Source organism: Taudactylus pleione, unplaced genomic scaffold, assembly GCF_031769625.1.
Source record: "Taudactylus pleione unplaced genomic scaffold, aTauple2 ptg000082l, whole genome shotgun sequence".
Lineage (NCBI taxonomy): Eukaryota > Metazoa > Chordata > Amphibia > Anura > Myobatrachidae > Taudactylus > Taudactylus pleione.
Genome location: NW_028284484.1, coordinates 4,618,742 through 4,644,431, shown reverse-complemented (window position 1 = coordinate 4,644,431; position 25,690 = coordinate 4,618,742). Strand labels below are relative to the sequence as shown.

At 43.5% G+C, this 25,690-nt stretch overlaps 1 protein-coding gene across 1 annotated transcript; it reads right to left on the bottom strand.

Annotated features, from left to right (window-relative positions):
• On the bottom strand, positions 1 to 24,630 carry PEX10 (peroxisomal biogenesis factor 10). Its single transcript, XM_088468234.1, has 6 exons — positions 24,368 to 24,630; positions 20,257 to 20,337; positions 17,260 to 17,654; positions 5,402 to 5,577; positions 4,433 to 4,568; positions 1 to 1,194 (listed from the first exon to the last, which is right to left on the bottom strand). The coding sequence occupies exons 1-6, from the start codon at positions 24,477 to 24,479 to the stop codon at positions 1,126 to 1,128; spliced, it is 969 nt and encodes a 322-aa protein (XP_088324360.1). The 5' UTR covers positions 24,480 to 24,630; the 3' UTR covers positions 1 to 1,125.
• Between the last annotated feature and the right edge of the window lie 1,060 nt (positions 24,631 to 25,690).

Here is a 25,690-nt window from a genome sequence, read left to right as displayed (position 1 = left end):
TATCACAGACTTATCACTTGTCTCTTAACACTGCTTAGTAAATAGACCCCTCTGTGTTTTAAAAGTACATGATGTTTTCTGAAAATGGAATACGTTCCAAAAATTGTGGTAAGGACATTTTTGTTCTACATCTGTCAATCCACAACTGCTTACTGCGTTTTATTTTTTAATTTAAAATTAGTGGAACTGGAAATTACCATTAGACATGGAGGGAGATTAAATTATGAGCAATGTTAGTGATGTGTTGCTGCACAAAACTTCTAGGTATTACTGTATGGAAAACATTGCTTAAAAAAAAAATAAAAAAAAAAATTAGGTTTTGTCTTTTTATGTCTGAAATAGGAAAATATAAACATTATACAACCCTAGAATCTCAGAAACAGGTATGTATTAGGAAATGTGCACAGCATGCTAGTCTGCGAGGGCTAGGGGCTGCTGTACTGCCTAAATAACTGTAATCAGGTAGCCCTCCGGGGTTCTCTAGCTGTTAAGGCTGATAGGCCAGGTGGATACTGGAATTTCTTGCAGCAGAAAAGTAACAGGTAGTCAAAGCCTAGTTTACATAGCAAGGAGCACAGCGCCCTGTAGCTGCCAGCCGAGGGCAGTTAGAGGCCTGGTTACCTGCAAACTGCTGTTGAGAACACTGTTATATATAATTATACAGATCCACTTGGGCATATTGCTCTTATTAAATATAGAGAATACAATCTCCCAAGTATGAAACAGAAATGGGAACCAGATACCCCCTTCTGTGTCTCAGATATCCTGCTAATCTGGGGAATATCCTAACCAAATGTACTTTAAACCAAAAGTACTTACAAATTCACTCCAGAAATCTAAAATGATCATTTTACACATCTGGTATTGGAGACTAAATGAAGATTTATTGCCTATGGACGGAGTCCTGTCATGTACTGGGACATGCTGAACTGACAGTTTACCCAGTAACCACAATAAGTTGACAGTACACATCCTGTAAACATCAAACTGTTAGTTTGGCATGGAGTATTTGTGCTTTCATGGAATGGGTTAGAACACATCAACCCTAATTGTGAGAAGCAAAGCAGCTGCTTATGTAGATGCCTCGTGAAGCCCTCGGACTGGGTAGAGATGTTAGAGAAGCAGTCATCGGTAATGCCGCAGGTAGACCAGTTTCTGGGGGTGAAATTTCTCTCTGCATAATGGGCATTCAGCCTGAAAAGATGAAGAGTTAAAACAGTTATCACATGAAGAGCACAGTGTTATGCAGCTTCCTCATTCTGCCTACAGTCTTTTGAAATTGAAGTAAGTGGTGGTAGCAAATTACTTACTCTGGAAGAAACTCGATCAGCATTCAAACTTGAAATGACAGATCTCTACTGTAGTTGGACCACAGTCATTTGTGTAATCGAACTTCAGTTTGTCTAGTTACACTGATAAAAAGAAAGAGGGACGCCTGTCCCTGCTGTAGCATTCAGGATATTTAACAATGAGTAAGAAATGTTTTTTATTTAATTCACAAGATGTGCTATAGACACACTTTACTTATTTATGACTGGCCCTGGCGGGACACTCTACTCTGGCCAGTTACTCCAAAAAAAATGTTCTCGCTTCTCTGAAGTACATCACACTCTACCATCAGCTAGTTCAATTTCTTATCCTACAGCTCTGCTCTCTAACTAAACAGTCTTAATTCAAATCACTCATCTCCTCCCAGTCCTTCAACCCATGCCACCTCATAGCCACCTTCAACTCTTCTCCTACCCTCCCTTTGTGCTCTTTGACTTCCACTTTAGCTTTAAAATAGAGTCCATCTACTATAACATGTTATTGCTTCAGGCTTTACTTCCCTCCACTGAGAATGCCCAAACTCCAGGGCTGAAGTCCATGCTCTCTTATTTTGCCTTAACAGTGTGATCTACAATTGCCTGGGCTCCTTCCTCTCCTCACTCCAGTTTGGCTTTTTGTCTTTTCATTCCACCAAAACTGTCCTTTACTAAAGGTCAGCGAAGTCCCCTCTATGGCCAAATTCAAAAGAACTCTATTCCAGCAGTTCTTAAACTCGGTCCTCAGGATCCCAAACAGTTCATGCTTTCCAGGTCTCCTCACAGAATCACGTGAAATAATCAGCTCCATCTGTGGATCGTTTAAAATGGTGTGTCAGTGAGCAATGAATACACTTGTGCACCTGGAGGACTGAGTTTGAGACCCATTGCTCTGTTCTTATACTCCTTGACTTCACAGCGGAAATTGACACCACTAACCATCCTCTCCTCCTCCAAACCTTCTAATCCATCGGGCTTCGCAACTCAGCTCTCTCCTGGTTCACCTCCTACTTATTCAACTACTCCTCCCTATCTACACCTACTTCCACCTCCGCTTCATTTTCCCTTCCCTTCAGGGTCCCCATGGTTCTGTCTTTGGTACTCTCCTCTTCTCCCTCTACACCTCTTCCCATGACAAGCTTATCAGGCTTCTTTGGCCTTCATGATCACATCTATGCCGACGATACCCAAATTTACCTCTCTTCCCCTGGATAACTCCTTTCCTGAAACTCAATATTTCTAAATCGGAAATCTTTGTCTTTAATCCAGCCAAAGTCACATTTTCTTCTCTCCTCTGTTTCCCAAGTCTCAACTCAGTGTAACCTTTACCTCTCCTTCCACATACAGTCCATTGTTCAATCCTGTCATTTCCATACAATATCAACCATAGCGCATTAAAAAGCGTATCTAAATCAATTCAAACATTACCAGGCATAATGGCAAATCTTCCAACTTCCCTAACAGAACCTCATTACCCGAGAACAGTGGCTGATCTCATCCAGTCCTCCTATACATGGGTGACTTTAATACAGGCCCAATGTCCAGGAGTCACATAAGAAACCTTATAGGGATACCTCCAGCAACAGAGCGTCCAGTCGTATAGCCTCGCTCCATGCTGAAATAGTTTGTACCCTGCAGAATTTTGTATTTTTAAGAACTGATCTTCTTAAAACTACTTAAGATGTAATTTTCATAGTACAAAAATGTCATATGACTAATCAGACCATACTAATTAAAGGACTAAAACAGATATTTGAAAATGAACTATAAATTTACTATTTTAAGTGTTTTTAACATTAGCATGAAGTAGTTATGTTGAATTTATCTTTAGTGATCCATTTAAGCAATGAAAATGTACAGTGTTATTCTGGAGTGCTGTAAATCAGGAAAGCAGATGGCACTTCTTTTTTCCAAGACGCATCATATAGAAATTAATTAAGCAATTACAGCACATTCTGCGTACAACACTATTCTTGATGTAACAGCATAATTCATGAGTAAACATCACACCGCGTATGAAGAAAACCATACAGTCCTGTTGCAGAACATAAGGCTTCTATAGCGTGTCACTTTCATTCTGTGTACACATCTGTGACGTCTGGCTTTCTGCAAGATGCGTGTGTGGGAATAAGGGTCGTCACACGTGACACCGATTTGGGCATAGGGAACCTGCTGTTTTGTGAACAACTGGTACAAGTGCAAACTAATTTCATTAACATCAAAAGAGAACCGGAGTGATTACATTTTATAATTGTTTAGCATACGTCGCCAAAGGCAGATGGCTGTGAGGCAGAGCCCGAGCCAAACCCCATGCGACTATTCAAGAGTCACTAATGCCACATTATGATAAATAGATAAACGTAGGCTTTGTACCCTCTGTTACAATAAAAACAGTCACATGTACATAAAATCAGATTGCACATTTCAAAGTAATCTAAATCTCAGTGTGTGGGAAAATAAGAGATTTATAGATATATCTTCTATATACAATTCATTGGTCTGTTTGTTTGTCCGGTGATGCATTCAGAGACCCCCAGCACTGATTGGGATGAAACCATATATATTTTAGATGAAACATACTATCTATCCCTACTAACCTACCCCCACAGCCTAACCCTAACCCTTAATTTTTAGATCGCAGAACTTGTAAACATAGGTAAATGAAACCAGTTCTGCACTCAAATGCATTAACATATGTCCCTAGCAAGAATTTATAATGTAATTTTTTAGGTGTTGTTTAACTAAGAGACTACAGGTGCTGGAACTAAATGACTAATCGAGTGGTTCCCAAACTTTTGTGAATTACGGCACCCTGGTGTATCAGCATTGTTTTCACTGCACCCTTAAGCCAATAGTTTGTTATTGAGAAATTCTGAATTTTTTTTTTTAGCAAATTGAAGTAAATTGTGCTGACCCGTCATCCGTAGCCTCAGTTATGTGGTGATGGACAGGTTTGTGCTTCTGTTTGTCCACATATTGACATTGCATTGACCATAAAAAAAATTTCATTTGGTGCTGGACCACCAACCTCAGGCACCCCTGCAAGTGTCCCGAGGCACCCCAGGATTCCACGGCGCACAGTTTGGGAGCCACTGGACTAATCTGATTAAACCGTAGCCCGCTCTCACCTTGGTATTACACCACTCAGTAATGCACTCCCAGCAGAAGAGGTGACCACAAGGTGTCGCTGTACTGTGCCTCCGCAGTTCTAGGCACAATGTGCATTTTGCTGTCCGCTGGTAGGATTTTTCATGGGGTGGTGCTCTAGGAATACAGATTCAGAATTTTTAAACAATAGTATAGAATGAGGCTGCCCTTTTCCACACTCCCACATAAATACATGTGCCCATTTGCTTACTTGCTACCAAAGTTACTTATTCATTTATTATCATTTATCTATAGCGCAACCAAACATTATTATGCAGCACTGTACAGAGACTATTGGAATTATTCCTATAATAAGAGCTTACATTCTAAATTTCCTTCAATATAAAGCCAAAGCCATCATACATAAGTGTGCATTTAACCCAGCTGTTTTGTTTGTTTTTTGAGTGTGGGAGGACTTCAGTGCACATAGAGGAAACCTACACAAACAGAAGAGAACATACAAACTCCAACCATTGTCCCAATGCTGTAAGTTATAATGTGTCACTGTTCTGACCACCATGCCATGTTTGGGTATGGAGGAGGAAGTAAAGGCAAGAACCAATACCTGGCAGCTACTTGCTTCATGCAGCCACCCATGCACAGTGACACCAACGCAGAGATTGGTAACTTGTACTGATATAGTGCCTGTATAGCACCAATATGATTGTGTGCCCAAGAGTGTTACCAATGAAAATAAAATCAGACTGGGGTATTTTCTTGTTGAAAGCTTAGTGTGTTCTACCTGCCAAATTTACTTACAGATTTCACATGCGGTCTGAAGGGGAGAAAGAACTTTTAGCTTCGGGAACGCATGCATGTGTGACCAGCATTACAGTCAACTATCAGGATTTGGGTAGAAATCAAAGGATAGTAACTTTCTAACAACAGACATTATCCCAGGTCCTCAGTCTGTGAAGATCTTAATTTGATGGTTGCCCTTTTGTATTTACCTCTGATAGGACATTCTTCGATGGAGTTTAAATTTCTGCTGAGCCTCCTGCTTCTGCTGAAAGTTATACAGCTGCACACACAGCAATAGCATGAGATGAACCAGCGAGACCGCACCAAGGAGGCTGTAACTCCTGCGCACAAGACGGTCCTCCCCAACTGGTCCCCGGACACGTAGCTGCAGAAGAATCACGCCAGTAAAATTAATAGTGACAGAATAAATTATAAGGGCACAGTCATGCCCTTATATTAAGACTGATATAACACACACACACACACACACACACACACACCCCTAGTAGTTATAGACCCAGCATTCCAACTCGCTCTGCCCCCCATCCCATTACTAGTCCTTACCCTCCTTCATTACCGGTGATCTTCAGATAACTTAATGTGCACAGCACACGCAGTGATAGATGGAGCGTGCGCCGTGCACATTACGCCACGATTGCAGATATACACACACATATGTATATTCAAATCCTTATTTCCTATGGCAAGCATATGGTAGAACATATAAAGTGCCTTGCAAAAGTAGTCACCCCCCTTGGCTTTTTACCTTTTTTGTTACATTGCAACTTGTAATTTTTATTTATTTTTTTTATCTGAATTTTATGTGATGGATCTGCACAAAATAGTCTAATTTGGTGAAGTGAAATGAGAAAAATATATATAAAAAAAAGAATCTAAATATAATTCTGAAAATTGGCATGTGTAATCACCCCCTTTGCTATGAAGCCCCTCAAAAGGTCTGGTGCAACCAATTACCTTCAGAAGTCACATAATTAGTGAAATGAAGTCCACCTGTGTGAAATCTAAGGCACACGTCAAGATTTTCTGTCCAACCATCCAACTAGTTGATAGAGTGGAATGAAAATCTGGTAAGGTATGAAAGCAAATGACAATCAGCAATTTGGTCCCAAACGCCGGAAAATGAACAAGAACTATTGTTTGAACAAATTGTTTAGATCAAACATTAAACAAACTTGTCTGAACGACCATTTTCATCTGTTTTCTGGCATTTAGGAGCACACTGCTGATCATCATTTACTCCCATACGTTACCAGATTTTCATTCCAACCAATCAACTAGTTGGATGGTTGAACAGAAAATCTTTACGTGTGTACCCAGCCCAAGTGTCACATGATCTGTCAGTATAAACACACCTTTTCTGAAAGGCCCCAGAGGCTGCAACAACACTAAGCAAAAGGCATCATACCATGAAGACCAAGGAGCTCTCCAAACAAGTCAGGGACAAAGTTGTTGAGAACTAAAATTCTGGGTTCGGTTCTAAAAAAAATATCCAAGTTTTTGATGATCCCCTGGAGCACCATCAAATTCATCATCATCATCATGTGGAAAGAACATGGTACCACAACAAACCTGCCAAGAAAGGGCCGCTCACCAAAAAAACTCACAGACCGGGCAAGGAGGGCATCATAGAGGCAGCACAGAGACCAAAGGTAACCCTGAAGGAGCTGCAGAGTTCCACAGCAGAGACTGGTGTATCTGTGCATGTGACCACAATAAGCCGTATACTCCATAGAGCTGGGCTTTATGGAAGAGTGGCCAGCGAAAAGCCATTACTTAGTGATAAAAATAAGACGACATGATTTGAGTTTGCCAAAAGGCATGTGGGCGACTCCCCAAATGTATGGAGGAAGGTGCTCTGGTCAGATGAGACTAAAATTTAACTTTTCGGCCAACAAGGAAAACGCTATGTCTGGCACAAACCCAACACATCCCATCACCCCAAGAACACCATCCCCACAGTGAAACATGGTGGTGGCAGCATCATGCTGTGGGGATGTTTTTCAGCAGCAGGGACTGGGAAACTCTTTCGAGTCGAGGGAAACATGGATGGTGCTAAATACAGGGATATTCTTGAGCAAAACCGGTTTCAGTCAGACTGGGACGGAGGTTCACCTTCCAGCAATGACCCGAAGCATACTTTTAAAGCAACACTCGAGTGGTTTAAACGTGTTGGAATGGCCTAGTCAAAGCCCAGATCTCAATCCAATTGAGAATCTGTGGTCAGACTTGAAGATTGTTGTTCACAAGCGGAAACCATCCAACATGAAGGAGCTGGAGCAGTTTTGCCTTGAGGAATGGGCAAAAATTCCAGGGGCAAGCTCATAGAAACGTATCCAAGCGACTTGCAGCTGTAATTGCCGCAAAAGGTGGCTCGACAAAGTACTGCCTTTAGAGGGGTGAATAGTTATGCACGCTTAAGTTTTGTTATGTTGTCCTAAATGTTGTTTGATTCACAATATAAACACACAAAACATGAAAAATGCAAAGGGGGTGAATACTTTTGCAAGGTACTGTATAAATATATAATTACACAAAAAATTTTCTATAATGCATTTTCAGTGAGAAAAGAGATTCCAATCTCAAAAATTAAAGTTATGATAGACTTACCTAGATAACTCCTTTTCTTTGAGGTCCATAGGGTCCACAGGGATACCATGGGGATACTATGGTTGGAGAGATCCCGGCACCAAACAGTTAAAGCTTCAGCTCCCAGGATGCCTCAGATCCTCCTCCTCCTACCCCGCCCCTAGCCATAAAAGCCTTCAGTTTAGTTAACAAGCCTCACGGCAGGAGAAGGAAAGAGGAGAAGGAAGAACAATCGTACACCAGAAACACTCTTACACAAAATGAGGGAATCTGTGACCGAAAGAAAAAATTACCCATGCAGCCAGGGGCGTCAGGGTGGGTGGGTGCCCTGTGGAACCTATGGACTTTGAAGAAAAGGCGTTATCTAGGCAAGTCTACCATAACTCTAATTTTCTTCTTCAGGGTCCATTGGGATCCACTGGGATACCATGAGGATATCCTAAAGCAGTTCCCCTAGGGTGGGGGGGGCGCTCCTGAGCAGAAAGGAGAACTCGTCGCCCAAAGGAAGCATCCTAAGAGGCAAAAGTATCAAAGGCATAAAACCTAAGAAAAGTTTGGACAGAAAACCACATGGCTGCCTTGCACAATTGTTCAGCAGAGGCACCACAACTAAAATGCCCACGATGGCCCCACAGACAGAGTAGAATGTGCCGTCACCATGCTTGGCACAGGGAGATCAGCCTGTGTGCACCTGAGAGATAGTCATGCGTAGCCATCTTGCCAGAGTCTGCTTATTAGCTGGCCATCCTAGTTTGTGAAAACCATATACAGGTTGAGTCTCCCATATCCAAATATTCCGAAATACGGAATATTTTTAGCATGACTGAGATAGTGAAACCTTTGCTTTTTGATGGTTCAAGGTACATAAACCTTGTTTAAAGCACAAATTAAAAATATTGTATACAATTACCTTCAGGCTTTGTGTATAAGGTGTATATGAAACATAAATGAATTTCATGTATGTACACTAACTTTGCTTGAGCCACAAAATTATTGAAAATATTGTATAAAATTACCTGCAGGCTGTGTGTATTAGGTGTATATAAAACATAGAAGCATTCTGTGCTTAGATTTGGGTCCCATTCCCAAGATATTTCATTATATTATGCAAATATTCCAAAATACGGAATATTCCGATATCCAAAATACCCCTGGTCCCAAGCATTTTGGATATGGGAGACTCAACCTGTAATATAAAAAAAAAAAGAAGGAGCATCTGATTTTCTAACAAAGTTTGTGCGCTCCACATCGATACGGAATGCACGAACTACATCCAAGGAGGCTTCACCTACAGAAAGATCTGGGGCCTGAAAAGCTGGAACTACAATTTCTTAATTTACATGAAAACGGGACACTATCTTAGGAAGGTAACCTTGTACGAAGAACAGCTTTATCCTGGTGAAAAATAAAAAATGGGAGAGCGATAAGAAAGCGCTGACAAATCAGACTCTGCGAGCAGAAGAGTCTAGATGTTCAAACGGGGCAGCTTGTAGAACCAAACACAAATCCCACGGTGCTAGCGGTGGAGCAAAAAGGAGGCTGACTCACAGAACTCCCTGGAAAAAATTCTAACATCTGGTAATGAGGCAATCTTCGTCTGGAATCAGACAGTGCAGGAACCTGCACTCTCAAAGTAGCCAGACGGAGAACGCCGTCTAACCCCGCCTGCAGAAAAGCCAGTACCCTGGAAATCCTGAACACCTTACGATCATACTTCCTATAGGAATACCATTGACCAATAGAATGCCAAACTCTGTAATAGATGCGGGCAGAGGCAGGTTTCCGTGCCCTAAGCATCATCTGAATTAAAGAACTAGAAAAACCTTTTGGTCTTAGGATGGAAGATTCAAGAGCCATGCCGTCAAAGCCAGACGAAGTAAGTCCGCATGCTGGCAGGGACCCTGCGTTAGCAGATCCTGCCGCAGAGGAAGAGGATACAGCTGTGTAACTCCTTGTGCCTCCATGATTATTAAGGTAGGCCACTGTAGTCGCATTGTTGTACTGAATCTGGACCGGCCTGCCCTGGAGCAGGTCCTGTGCCATGGTAAGTGCCTTGTACACTGCTCTAGAATGTTTATTGGCAGATGACTTTCCTGATTTGTCCATCTTCTCCGAAAGGTGTGATGACCTGTCACTGCCCCCTCATCCGCGAAGACTGGAGTCTGTGGTGAGAAGCACCCAATTTGGAATCCATAATGGGCACCCTTTGTTCAGATTATCCTTTTTCAGCCACCACAGGTGAGAGTGACGAACTTCTGGAGTGAGAATGATCCTCTGAGACCTTATTAGATGATACAGTCTGTTCCACTTGGAGAGAATCAACTTTTGCATAGGCCTGTAATGGAACAGAGCATACAGTACCCGACCACGTCGAAGGTGGATACCACTGATCCCAGGACCTGCATTGCTACCAGAATGGATTCCCTTCGCTTGTGTATTTGTAATGACAGCACCACAATCTTGTCCTCTGGCCGAAACACCGTTTGTGCCAGAGAATCCAGCAACGCTCCCAGATGTACCATATGCTGTACTGGAGAAAGTGATGATTTCTTCCAAGTGATTATCCAGCCGTGCCTTTGTAGGCAGGCTATGGTCAGTTGATGGCTTTGTAAAACAACCGAAGTCTGTGCCAATATCAGAAGGGCGTCCAGATATGGCAGAATTCGGACTCCCTGACACCTGAGATAGGCCATTATGACTGCCATCATTTTCGTAAATACCTTGGGAGCCGTAGATGGTAAAAAGGGTAGAGCCTGAAACTGGTAATGCTGCTGAAGGACAGCAAACCGTAAAAATGGTTGATGGGATGGTATAATAGGAACATGCAGATATGCATCCTGAAAGTCCAGGGAAACCATGTAATCCCCTGGCTCCAATGCCAAATATCAACAATGAACAACAATGAACAATGACCTGTCATCGTTGGTAGTTTGTCGTTATCGTTCATCGTTTTAGTGTACACACTGGCCGATATAGTGAACGACTGAACGATAGATATTGTTCAGTCATTTCAAATATCGGCAAGTGTGTACGCACCTTAACAGCTCCAGATGATGAAAATATTGCCTTAAGACATGCTTCAATTTTCTTATCTGTGGAATCCTTCAGCGAAGATGCTGACGGAATAGGCAATGTAGCATTCCTGATTAAATGCGTCACATAAGCATCCACAGTAGGAGGTACCTCCCGCTTAGTACATACAGAAGCTGGGAACGGGTACAACTATGTTATTCTCTAATTCATATAAAAACATTTATCCGGGTTACTCCATGCCTCATCCATAAGCTGTGGGCTGTTCAGATACAAGAAACTCAGTCTTGACCACCTTCCGATGGTGCTTAAACATCGGAGCCTTACTATGAGCTGGTTCATCATCTTGAATATCTAGGATTGATTTAACCGCCCTCACCAAAGAAGGAACATCCACGGTGGACGGATGGGCCTCCTCCACCAACTTAGACCCTGGAGAAGAACCCTGCGCATCATCCAATTCCTCAGATGAGGCGTCTGAATCCATATGTTGAGCAGACTGATAAAAAGATGACTTGCGTTTAGGCGCCTTAGTAACTTCCGGTCTGTTTTCAACATTAGATGGTACCATACTCTGACTAGAATGGCCATAAACATCCTTCCAGGAAGGATGCATAAGAGGTGCAAACATAGCATGCTGTGGACATCCCAACCAAGAAGGCATTGTGGGAGCAGCCATATGATCCACAAATTGCTTCATTACCTGGGATAAAGAGGATACCTAAGATGGCTCTTGTCCAGAGACAGGTAAACTGGACTGGTGAGGTGGCTCTTTATAACAGACAACACACAAACCATCCATTGTGTCCTGGGAGGACACATAGGCCATACACAATTTACATTAAACCAGCATAGGGGGCTCCCCTCCTGAGAGTGACCTAAACCCACCTGAGACCAAGGTGCACTGATAGTGGACCGTGAGCGTCTCATATACACGTGGAGGGTAGGCGGAACAACCCAGACACGCAAAACCCTTCGTAGGCACTGCGTCTGGGTTGGGGGAGGAGATGCTGGGGGAGCACCTACTCCCCCCAAGCTGCGTTAACCAGCCGGGTACACTGGCCTTATGGCAGCAGAAGCGTCTGCTGCCGAACCCCGGCGTCAGACGATAAGACCCCGGTGGTGTAGTGAGGACGCGGACAAACCTGGGCCCTGACTGCAACGGCTTCTGGTGCATCTGACATCAGAAGCAAGGTCTGCCGCGCACGATTCCCTGTAAGCGAGGAATCGCCTTACCTGACACCTTCGTACGTCCGGTTGCAGTCTGGGGCGCAGCATTGCTGCTAGCAAGCTCAGTCACAACGCTCCAAAGTCACCAGCCCAGTTACTGGTGTTGTGGCCCAGCGGAGGCAAATCGAGTCGCAGCACCTGAGTCTTAATTCAGACGGTTAGTACTGCCAACCCAAAAAAACACAGAAATAAAATAAAACAGAAGAAAAAAAAAAAAGCTTAGGACTGCCTCCTGCCGCACCAAACGAACAAACGAAGGCCTATGGCCTATGAGGACCAGTGGCATCCTAGGAGCTGAAGCTTTAACTGTTTGGTGCCTGGACTTCCAACCGTAATATCCCCATGGTATCCCTATAGACCCTGAAGAAGAAAGCAAAGATTACAATATGCAAATATCCAACAACAACTAGGGAAGACTAGAGATGATGACACAGATAAATGGAAGAATAAGATGTCCAGATTGAGATTGGCAGGTAAGACCGTCCTATACAATAGAGGGTTCCTCGTTGTCCAGAGTTTCTCCAACATCCAGGATTAGCGGTGTCTACATTTCTAATAGAGTATGGGCGGTTTCCTCTATCAGGGTGGAAACTGATCTGCCAGCTATCACTTCCCTTACCATGTTCCTACAGTCATCCTCAGCAGTAGGGCCCAAGTTACTTTTTTTCAGGTTACCCTTGGAACATTAACATGTCAAAACAATGTATTGAAGCATTATCATTCCCTTACCTGAGGGGGAGTGAGCATATTTTATTACACAAGGAGACAGTTCATGAAAGGCACTCGTAGGAAAAGAGAAAGGAAGTGTCCAATACATACAGTCAGGTGCATAAATATTGGGACATTGACAGAATTTTCATATTTTGTCCTCTATTCACCACCACAATGGCTTTGAAATGAAACAAACAAGATGTGCTTTAACTGCAGACTTTCAGCTTTAATTTGAGGGTAATTACATCCAAATCAGGTGAACGGTGTAGGAATTACAACGGTTTCTATATGTGCCTCCCACTTATTAAGGGGCCAAAAGTAATGGGACAAACTAAACAATCCTAAATCTAACTTTCACTTTTTAATACTTTGTTGCAAATCCTTTGCAGGCAATTACAGCCTGAAGTCTGGAACGCATAGACATCACCAGACGCTGGGTGTCATCCCTGGTGATGCTCTGCCAGGCCTCTACTGCAAATGTCTTCAGTTCCTGCTTGTTTTTGGGGCATTTTCCCTTCAGTTTTGTCTTCATCAAGTGAAATGCATGCTCAATCGGATTCAGGTCAGGGGACTGACTTGGTCATTGCATAACATTCCACTTTTTAGCCTTAAAAAACTCTTTGGTTGCTCTTGCAGTATGCTTCAGGTCATTGTCCATCTGCACTGTGAAGCGCCGTCCAATGAGTTCTGAAGCATTTGACTGAATAGGAGCATAAAATATTGCCCGAAACACTTCAGAATTCATTCTGCTGCTTTTGTCAGCAGTCACATCATCAATAAATACAAGGGAACCAGTTCCATTGGCAGCCATACATGCCCACGCCATGACACTACCACCACCATGCTTCACTGATGAGGTGGTATGTTTTGGATCATGAGCAGTTCCTTTCCTTCTCCATACTCTTCTCTTCCCATCACTCTGGTACAAGTTGATCTTTGTCTCATCTGTCCATAGGATGTTGTTCTAGAACTGTAATGGCTTTTTTAGATGTTGTTTGGCAAACTCTAATCTGGTCTTCCTGTTTTTGAGGCTCCCCAATGGTTTACATCTTGTGGTGAACCCTCTATATTCACTCTTGTGAAGTCTTCTCTTGATTGTTGACTTTGACACATATACACCTACCTCCCGGAGAGTGTTCTTGATTTGGCCAACTGTTGTGAAGGGGTTTTTCTTCACCAGGGAAATAATTCTTCTGTCATCCACCAGTTGTTTTCCGTGGTCTTCCGGGTCTTTTGGTGTTGCTGAGCTCTCCGGTGCGTTCTTTCTTTTTAAGAATGTTCCAAACAGTTGATTTGGCCACACCTAATGTTTTTGCTATCTCTCTGATGGGTTTGTTTTGATTTTTCAGCCTAAAGATGGCTTGCTTCACTGATAGTGACAGCTCTTTGGATCTCATATTGAGAGTCGACAGCAACTGATTCCAAATGCAAATGTCACACCTAGAATCAACTCCAGACCTTTTACCTGCTTAATGGATAATGAAATAACGAGGGAATAGCCCACACCTGTCCATGAAATAGCTTTTGAGTTGATAGTCCCATTACATTTGGCCCCTTAAAAAGTGGGAGGCACATATAGAAACCGTTGTAATTCCTACACCGTTCACCTGATTTGGATGTAATTACCCTCAAATTAAATCTGAAAGTCTGCAGTTAAAGCACATCTTGTTTGTTTCATTTCAAAGCCATTGTGGTGGTGAATAGAGGCCAAAATATGAAAATTCTGTCAATGTCCAAATATTTATGCACCAGACTGTAGTTTCCTAAATTCCACCATTACAGTCCAGGTTTCAAGGATATCCATGCTTGAGCACAGGTGATTTAATTAGTACCGCAGTCAACTTAATTTAACCATCTGGATACCTTTAAAACCTGGACTGTAATGGCAGAGTTTGAGAAACTCTGGTCTAATCTATTTAAATGTCCATAATGGCAATCTTTTGTTGAATGACGGGAGTGCAAATTGGTGAGTACTGCAGTACACTGAATGCAGACTCAGATCTACAAGCAAAAATGTTTGGTCAATTTGCCAGGCGGGAAATCTGTGGTGTCTCACAGAGAGGGTAGTAGGTGAGTTAATGGAAGAGCGGCTACTTTCATATAAAATATAAATGTTTGGAGATAAATAAGCTGGGGGTCTGTGAGCTTTGAGAAGTCCCCATATAGATTCAAGAAGATTGATTCATTGGGGGCAAAGCTTACTGCAACTTGTGTTTAGTATAGGAAGGGAAATCCTCAGGGGATGATTGCTTATGGTCCTATGCATATTATTAAACATTGCATAAAGGCAATAGGACTGGTATAGCCTGCAAAATATACACACATTCATTTTAACCACAATAATTCTTCCCAGCCACAATATTATAAGACAACCCCCCCCCCCACAAACCGCAAAGTTACTCTAAATTTCAAGAAGGACAGGGGAATTGTTGTAGGCAAAATGGATTTTTTTTTACCCTCTATTTGTTTTGGGCGAACAAATAGGATAATTCGCCCGAAAACACATAGGATCCTTGAGAAGTTCGCGGACCTATGAGTTTTCGCCAATACGCTGTTAAAAAAAACAGCACTTTTCTGGATAATAATTCGAGGAGAGGAAAAAAAAAATCAGGTCTCGAAAAAAAAAAAACACGATAGGAGCCAGGCTCTGGCCGGACTTCGGGCTAATTGGATACCACCCTTAGGAGGGCAATTGTTTTTGGGCGCGCGTTAGTAATTGAGCTTTGTAACTGTTGCTCAGAGCGGGCATGATTTGGCTTGACACTCCTAAATGAACCAGGTTTAGCCACGTAAAGAAGCTAAACCCATCTGAAGTACCATGCCCACTTTTTGCGTATTTTTGCTTGCCCCAGCAGCCTAACCCTAAACCTAACATTTACCGTTGGGATGCCAGCGACCGGGATTCCGGTGAGTGTATTCTTAGCGCCGGCATCCCGACCGCCGGGATAATAACTACATCACCTCAAATCACGTCATCAATACTTTGGACTACTCAATTCAGTGGGAAAGTGGGAATGATCTGGGAAGCTGGTCTACTCTCACAGGATCCAGGAGAGCTATCCAAAATTCTAGAAGAGTAGGCAAGTATGCATTGTACAATGAAGGATTCATAACCCTCAAGATAGTGCATTATTGGCAAAAAGAACTCTTGGTATGTTCCTGTGTTAGCACCAGTGAGCTAATACTGGGTGCATACTGGAAGATATATTGGCCGATCTGCATCGACGAGTGTGAACCAGCGATATGTCTGTGAACAACGTCATTCCCAGACATATCGCGTCAGCTGTGCTGCACAGCCGATGCCCAATATATCTGCAGATATAATGAGGCATCATAGTGTAAGGGCGGTCGACTGTACCTGCTGCAAAGGCTGCGGGGAGGGTGATGCGACACGCCCCACGGCCAGCCAGATGATGGTTGGTCAGTGTGTATAAACAATCATCATCTGCAGATATATCCGTTAGGTGTGTACCAACTTTAAGGTACCGTTGACGTTTTTGGGTTTGTTTTTTATGTTTTATACATAAATTCACAAATATAGACACACCTTCATATGTTTGGAATAGGATTATATACATAATTAATGTTGCAATTGACCTGGAATTAAATTAAAGAAATGATTCCTATGAATATACAGATACTCAAAAATATTTTTTTCCAGGTTGGGTGAGCACTGTGTTCACTTTATGGCAATGAATTACACTATACTTTTTTATTTTACTATGGGAGATTATTTTTTTTTTGGATAGGAGTTTTATCCAACCTCTTTATTGTATTTACATTTTGCAAACTAGTAGTTCAGTGAAGCACTCAGTTTGCAGCATTGACCCAGCATTTACCATCAGCTGGGACCTCTGCAGGGTGGCTGTGGTGACAATGGGCCCGATTCTGAGGTTTGAGCAGCTGAGCGATTATTTGATCCTGCACATGTGCAAAAAGCTTAGTAAACCCTTGCAGCACACGCGCCAACCAATGTGCGTGATGGCATTTGGATTTGCATGCGACCTGGATATGACTTGAGATAGCGTTTGCGATCCCATTGCAAAAAGAGACGGTGGCATGGGTCACGTTATGGGAGTGGCATAGGCATGTCTCGGCATATGACTACGTACTTTTTTGCAGCACCGCAGCCACATTTTCAGAAAGCTGCAGGAGAGGCTGTGTGCCAGTCATGGACTGCTCAGGGAGTCTATGGTGGAGAGATCAGATCCACCTGCGCAGTTCTGCAGTGGGCGTCGCTGTGAGAAATCGCAGCCGTATATGAACTGCGTACACCTCTGAATGAGGCCCTACATCTGTATGGGAGGGATCCAATGTATGGTCTAAACAGCTAGTTCCAGAATGGACAAGCTAGGAGCTGACAGTCATTGGTCTTGGTGGGTGTTCGAAGACCGTGAGATCGCTACAGAAGTACTGGCAGAGGGAGGTCAGAGGGGGTACTGAAACACGACCATTATTATTTATTTACACAAATAAAAGGACTACTTACATATGTGATTCCAGTAACACGCTTGGAAATATGATAGAAGATTCCATTCATATAGAACGTGGCCAGATGAAACCTTCGGAGGAAGGCGATACTTTGTCTGGCAGCATAAACAACCTTCACCAAAGTCTTCTTCTGCTGCTCTGTGAGAGCCGATATCTTTCTGTGAACCCATTTCCATATCCTGGACCGGTGTTGGGAGCTGCTGTGCGATACCCGTACTCCATCTATTTCAATCTGAAGCTCTTGTTCCAGGCGTACCAGCTCCTTATCCAGTAGGTAAGGGAATAATGTGTGACAGCAGATGAGTAAAAGGCGCTGCAGCAAGGATGGAACCTTCCTCTTGGATGAATCGACTTGGACAATATTGACATACTCTTCCCCAAGAGTCTGGTAACCTAGAAAACAGAGGTACAGTCAGACCAGTCACAGCAGAGCTGCTAAAAGGAGAAACCTGGTTAAAAATGCCAATTTTTCAAAATGTACTTCCCGAGAAGTGTACATCACTGTCATTTACTGTTTGCCACACAATCAGAGTTAGGCTTATGCAAGTATTTGGGAAAAACCCACAAAAGCATAGCAGACACAGGGGTCAATCCAATTAGGTGCGAGTTGCCATTTTCTCTTGGAATTCGCATACCGAATTCATTTTGCAATCCAATTAGCAACTGGAATCTGAATCAGTCAGACTGAATTTGCACCTTTCCATTCGCATCTACCGGAGGGTGAGAGATGGAAAGGAAAATCTTTATTTTAAGGTTTAAATGTCAGGACACTATGCTGAACCTCTTGGACACCCCCCCTAATGGCTAATTAGACAATTGGAAGTTTCCAATTAGCTTAATTAGTCCAATAATTACATGTCATTTTTAGGGGGTAAAAGCAAAAATAAAATAAAAGAAAAAAATAGTCCTCAAATTACCGTATATACTCTAGTATAAGCAGAGTTTTTCAGCACATTTTTGTGCTGAAAAAGCTCCCCCTCGGCTTATACTCGAGTCATGCCCGCATGGTACGCAGCTGAGTAGTGTACCATGCGGGCCGCGGTGCAGACTGTGTCTCTGTGACACAGCTGCACCGCGTGTGTAGCGCTGACCGGACGGAGTTCAGTCAGCACTACAAAGTGCCAAACACACAGCCGCCGGTGCCGGCAGCTGTGTGTTTGTTGTAATCAGCAGCCGGCTGCTGCTGCTCCCACTGCGGGAGCCATCTTCCGGCTCCCGCAGTGGGTAATGGGAGAGACGTCGTCATGACGACGTCTCTCCCATAATGCAAAGCGGCCGGAGGAGCCAGTAGCAGCGTCGGGACCAGGAGCGGGGTTTCAGTTTTTTTTTTTTTTTTTTTATTACATCTCTCTCTACTGGGGGGCTAGTACTGGGGGCAGTACCAGGGGGAGGGATTACTACTTGGGGCACTACCAGGGGGGATATTGCTACTGGGGGCACTACCAGGGGGGGTATTACTACTGGGGGCACTACCAGGGGGGGGAATATTACTACTGGGGGCAGTACCAGGGGAGGGATTACTACCAGTAGCTGCTGCATTTCCCACCCTAGGCTTATACTCGAGTCAATACGTTTTCCCAGTTTTTTGTGGTAAAATTAGGTACCTCGGCTTATATATGGGTCGACTTATACTCGAGTATATACGGTACCCCAAAATCAACTTTTTCGTTAGTTTAGGCAGCCCAAATTTAATTACAATATTTTTTTAATGAAAAACAATTGTTTATCATTTTTTTTTTGCAATTTTTCAAGGTGCCCTCAAAGTACCCCAGAAATAACCTTTTTCCTACTTTTTTTTTTGCATTTTTCGTTTAATTTGAGATTAAAAGAAAAAAAAAGTTTATCATAATTTTCTTGCATTTAAAAAAAACAAAAAACAAAATCAGCCATTTGACACAATTTAAGAACCTACAGTACCTTCCTAATGTCCACAAACAGCCTTCTCTATAGGGTCCAGCTAACGAAATAATCCATTTTGGGGGATCCAGGATGGTCTCCCCACTTTTTCATGCACTTCTCTCAAATCTCATTCAGCAATCAACTTGCAGCCCTCCGCGGCGAGTAGTGCGAAGAGAATTTTTTTTTTTAAATTGAATTGGAGAATTCTCGGAAGCGCGCTTCGATGCGAAGTCTGAGTTTCAAGAATCAAACTCGCACTTCGCACCTAATTTGCACAGTATGAAATTATTGGTAACCATATTTAACATCAAAAGTGGCCTGAAGCTGCCTAACCCTACAACAAGGTCCATGACCTCCCATGAGATCAGTATAATAAACACAATGAAAAGAGTTACACAAACAGGCAACACGGTGAACCACAATTATTAAAACTTAAGGTCTGCAAATATAACCTGCTGGAATACCACGCAAAGTTTAAACCATATGTCTTTTTGCATGTATGTTGTAATCTAAATACAGATTTCTAAGGGGTAATTCCTCTTCAGGACATCTACTAGTAAAGCTTTCTGCCAAGTAGTGTACAACTGATTTCAGCCCAACATAAACATTTATTTTCTATCGAAGAACTTCCTTACACACTGCATAAGAACACAGGATGTAGTCAGGATCCCAATGGTCACAATCCCAACAGATTATGACGGTGAGTATTAAGGTTAGGCACTAGGGGGATGGGGAAGCTGCGGGAGAGGAAAGGTCAGGGCTCGGCCGCGGGAGGGGAACGGTCAGGGCTCGGCCGCGGGAGGGGAACGGTCAGGGCCCGGCCGCGGGAGGGGAACGGTCAGGGCCCGGCCGCGGGAGGGGAACGGTCAGGGCCCGGCCGCGGGAGGGGAACGGTCAGGGCCCGGCCGCGGGAGGGGAACGGTCAGGGCTCGGCCGCGGGAGGGGAACGGTCAGGGCTCGGCCGCGGGAGGGGAACGGTCAGGGCTCGGCCGCGGGGATAGAATACTTACCAAAATCTGTTGGGATTCCATTGTCGGCATTCTGACCACCAGGATCCTGTATCCAACCTATAAGAAACACCTCTTGCATTATTTACCTGAAAATGTTGTGAGAGTGTAGTAGGCAAGATCACACAGCAGCTCAACCTCCTTTCTCCACTGCAGCCACTTTTTTGCACCTTATAGGAAAAAAAAACATGAAAAAATCCAAATAAAATTAGTAAAACCCATATGGTTTGTTTTTTCTCTACATTTGAATAACATTATTTTTTTTTTCTTTAGTCCTTAGAACCACTAAACAAAGCCTATAAAGAAAGCTGTCTCCTATTTTAAAATGTTATTAGCAACTCTAATATGTGATAATTCTCCCACCCTGATATATATTATATCTCTACTTATGGCTGAACGTATTGGCTATGGCCTCCACCGAAGGGAAGGGACACATTAGTACTTTTACATATATTGAAAGTAGAGCTTTACAAGGAGCGTAAAAGCTTTACATCAACGTATAGGCTGATGATGTAGGCAGACCTTTCCAAGAATCTGCATTATTTGTTTTAATTATGCAAATAAGTGAAAATTGTTTGTTACATGAAGAGGGAGGGGAATGGTAGACATATTTACTGTAAGCAGCGGTGCAGCTTTAATTAATTAGTTTATGTGCATCTGCTTCCTAAACATGAAACCTATACTGACGATTATGAGGTTTCCTGTATGGGCAGGTTGGCAGCTAATACAATGATGATTATTCTCAAATTACTATACTAATGTTTAGATCTATCCCCAAAATACTTCCAAATTTCTGGTTTAACAACTTCTATGCAGTTATTAATGCTTATATTTACAAAAGAGAAGACAGACTGGCCAGGAAATACCTGAAGTAGACTAAATTGGAGGGAGGGTTGGCATTCTCAAAACTGGAAATGCACCAGATAACCTGTTTATTAACGCATATTAGAGAGTGGCTGTCCCCAACTCTGCCCAAATCTTTTCCTATTAAGGATTTGTTATGGGTTCATCGTCCATTCTAGACGACTTTGTGTGACCATGGCTAAATCCACCCTAACAGCGTAAGCCACACTTTCAGATATATTTGATAACTTCCTTCTCCCCTCAGCATATCTCCCTTTACAGAGGCCGGTTCTCTTGGTATTGAATGTTGGCCTATTCAATAGGCACAACTGGGGTATAACCCTATGGAATTTATTTAATGACAATATTTTATCAAAATAAATGGACTCGGGTCATTGGAGCATTCTTCGGACTGTGAACCATCCAGGAAGCCTGGAAATACCCTTTGGTGTGATGGGCGAGTCATTTGTCACTTATTGTTTGAGATAAGAAATATTTCCAGCCAATATCCAAGATCTAAAAATTTGAACAGCTTATCTAATCTCTGGGAAGCATTCTAAAAGCTGCAGTTTAAAACTAATGTTACTAAAGTGTTTTATACATCTGAGTTCATCCTTAGGGCCCTATTTATCAATATTATTTTTACTAATAAAAAAATTGGAAAAAAAAAAGGGTGTTTTCACACCCTTTTCACATTATTTTAGTATCACAAATTTATTAAAAGGGCAATTAGAGTAGTTTTCATGAAAAACTAATCTATGCACTTTAACTTGCATATTTTTAGTATGTAGATTGCATTTCCCATATTTGTAATGGGAAATATGATCTGCCTGAGATTTACTAAGAATATATTGTTAAAAAATACCAGGGAAGCCCTGTGATAATAACACTACCTGGAGATGCCATTATCCAGGGTTTCCACAAGACCACAAGCTGATCACTGGTGGAAAAAAAAAAAAAAATAGTAAAAAAAACCCCCCAAAAAACCCAATTACCTGCATCCAGAGACCGGTGATCCGGTGACGTCACCTGGGGCTCCAGTCAACTGGTCTCCCAGTTCCTGCACTAAGACTCTGGTCAGCTGCTGCACAGAACAGCTGACCGATGCCACAGTGCAGGAGCCAGGAGAACAGCTGACCGGATTCACAGGAACAGAGCTGTAGCGCAAGCTCTGTCCCTGCAAGGGATTTTTGAGAAATCCCTGTAATATTTCCTAAATTTGTAATGCGAATTTAGGTGAAAATATCACACTACAACCACATTTTAAATGCGGATTGTAGTAAATAGGGCCCTTAAGGTGCATACACACTAGACGATATGCTCCCTGAGCGATATCGTCTAGTGTGTCCCCGGCAGGCTGTGCTCAATGTCGTTCATGACATTGAGCACAGCCGCTGAACGATATCATTAGCGATATCGTTCAGCGCCGGGCTCTCTCACCCATTCCCTGACATGCAGCAACCTGACGAGGTCGTCAGGTTGGCCTGCATGTCAGCCCGATGAACGAGGATGACGAACGACCCGCGGGAACGCGCGTCGTCGTTCATCTTTTTTGTGTTAAAAATGGACGATAAAGTGGACGACTGAACGATAACGATATCGTTATCGTTCAGTCGTCCACTTTAATCGCCCAGTGTTTACGCACCATTAGCCTCTTGTAAAATTTGTATTATATTAATAAAATCATCAGTGCTATTCACGAATTGTAATTTTGTATGCTGTATTACTTGTTATGCACTTTATCCATGGCCAAAGTAAAACTCACATTGCAATAGCCTACTGTAAGGTCAAACGTGTGTGTTTATGTATAGATAATCCCACTGCAACCAATAGGGTCATTTAAATCAGAGGAAAATGTAGTCAAAAGGTGACCGTGAGCTATCTGTGAGAGCCATCATGTTCTAACCGGCCAGAAGTAATCTGTCTGCTCAACGGGAAACAAACAGCCACATATCCAACATGGCCACTCATATGTGAACTCATGATCCCACTGTTGAACTCCCTGATCAAGTGGCAGGGTATGCCCATGTGGCCAGCTTTACGTCCAAGTTGGTATACCTACTCATGGGTCTTTCCAGTGTAAGTTTAGACCAGAAGTTTGGATAGTGTATAGATCACTTCACGTTGTAGTGTCTATTAAGCTTTTTTCACAGTGAGATATGAGAATACTACTTTAGCCAGTACCCCACCATTTGGTATCAGACTTATCTTCACGGTTAGTCTCATCAAGCTCAGGAAACAGTTGAATCACCAGACAAAACTATATTGCCACATAGATTTTTCCATAGATAAACAGGACTTTTCATGATTTTTTTGTGGGACTAACAATAGCCTTCATATATAGGCACCATGTGCGTGACTTCATCTTCGCTATTCAAGATGAACCGAAATGAAAGAATCACTTTTCATATAAATGAAATAGGAACAGTAAAAAAAATGGCAAAACTGAAATTTTGGATCAGTAAAATAAATGCCATCATTGTGATATAGCTAACAGTTTAGGCAGCGTAAGCTGAGAAAGCGCTCGGAGGTACATTTTTTCATTGACTTTCTTCAGTAAAATAGTCACTGTTCAGCCCCCTTTTGTCATACATTAATGTTTCATACTCCTAAACCTTCCTCGACACATGCTCTATAGTATAGTGAAAAGTGCATAAGAATCCATGCAGTGGTTCTTGAGATTAGCCCGAACAAACAGACACAGGGGTGTTTCTAGAGAGGAGGGGGTCCATGTGCAGTCTCCGACACGGGCCCCCTCCTCTCCGTCTGGCTGCGCACTGAGCGGTGCGCGCCAGCGCCGCACTTATAGACTCTGGGCACTAGAGTGTGCCCAGAGTCTATAGCACATGAACAGGTCACCGGCAGCCATTTTCCCTGAACTGCGCAAACAACGGGAAAATGGCCGTGACGCCCATTTTCCATCCGTTTTTACAGGCCGAGCCGACGTGGGACACCGGAGAGGTAAGTTTCACAGGTGCAGGGTGTGTAGTGCAGGCCCCCCCTGTACCCAGGGGCCCGTGTGTCCTGCACACCCTGCACCCATTATAAATAAGCCCCTGGACAGACACCTACCAGGTACTTTATTTTATACTGTGCATAGATGATATATACTTTTAAAACTAACCTAAATAAGAGTACCACCTATCTATGCACCCCCCCTCGTCCCCAATGTGTAGACAGCAAGCCACCTCCTAGAACGTGTACATTGACACTAGCTACTCAGTACCTATACATGTGTAACACATGCCAGCTGTGATTGGCAGAGGGAAGCAGCACCCATCATGCGGCTATATGCATCTATAGGGTAAGGTCACGGGAAATGGACTGCAGGCGTCTGCCCTGGGATACCGCACTCACCTGCGACAGTCTGGCAGGCCTCATGCGCCTGGCCTTTCAGGCAGCCCTGGAACTGCTCATCCTTCTGGCTGCTGCGGATAAGTTGAGGCTGGTTGGCGGGAGAGAAGGCCATGCCGGGGGGGAGAGCGCTCTGGCGCCGGCTCCTTTATGCCTCATAACCCGAGGCCGCTTGGATCCCCCTAGTCCCGGTTACCCGAAATCCTCAAACGGTAATTTTTTTTGATGGGACGCCTGTGTGACACTTCCGGGTGTACCCTGCGTCTGTCAGCGTGGAAGGCGGGGCTTAATGACGCCAGCTGGGTAAACGTTACCATAGCGACTGACTGACACCCTAATGTCGTGGAGCGCCTCACACACGCATTAAAGATAGGAAAAAGGTTATATTCCCCCTTTATGTCCACCTGGATGGTAGGGAATGACGTTGGACCGTAACTGATGACGTCAGGGTACAGAAATTGAAGGGAATCTATCCACTTCGTTCCATTATAGATGTAATGGTACCTGTAGCACACCTCTCCCACAAGCTACTTAGAGATTGATTAGTGGCTTCGATGTTGCCATGCAGGACCACCGCTAGGCTTCCATGCGCCCAGTGTCGGTGTCCTGTGCTGCATAAACGCGCCCCTTCCCCCCTCTGAGCGCTTACCCAATAACGCCAGCGGGAGGGTGGAGGACGGGCTTTTCTACTGCAACCAGCTGATGGCAAGCTCAGGCAGGGAGCAGGGCTGCGATCCGGGCGATGGCCCTCCTAGCCCGTGCCTAGAGCCGCCACTGTTGCCATGACAACATGACCTGGGATAGCACAAATCAATGACATACCTCCCAACATGACCCTCTCCAGGAGGGACACAATGCTCTGGTCCTGGACTTCGACGGTAATTTATGATTGGTGGTGGCTCCAGAGGTGGGGCTGCAGCACAGTCCAAAATTCAAATAGGGGAGTCACACCAACTGCCAGTGAGTCCCAGCCAGTGATGTTTGGCAGCGTGTGAAATGACAGTTAGTGAGGTTCCCCTATTTGACTTTTGAACTGTGCTGCAGCTCCACCTCTTACCAGGGAAGTCCAGGACCAGAGCATTGTATCCCTCCTGGAGAGGGTCATGTTGGGAGGTATGCAATGATGCTCCCGACTCAAAGGAAATGCTTTTTCCATTCAATTGAGTATTGCGACCACCATCGCATGCACATTGACGTTGGTCAACTGAAGTTAATTAAGTCAATTCAGCTGCAAACACCCAAGTGCAGCACAGTACCTTTGATCATGTACAAAATTTCTGTCCTAAACTGCACAGGCCAGGGCCGGATTAATACATGGTCCTGGGG

Bases quoted from the DNA above. Each gene is read 5' to 3' on its own strand.
- PEX10 (XM_088468234.1), bottom strand. From the start codon at position 24,479: ATGGCCTTCTCTCCCGCCAACCAGCCTCAACTTATCCGCAGCAGCCAG. The intron at 20,338-24,367 runs GTGAGTGCGGTA...TTTTCCTATAAG, and splicing joins GGCCTGCCAGACTGTCGCAG to GTGCAAAAAAGTGGCTGCAG. The intron at 1,195-4,432 runs GTGAGAGCGGGC...TCATCTTTTCAG, and splicing joins CTGAGTGGTGTAATACCAAG to GCTGAATGCCCATTATGCAG.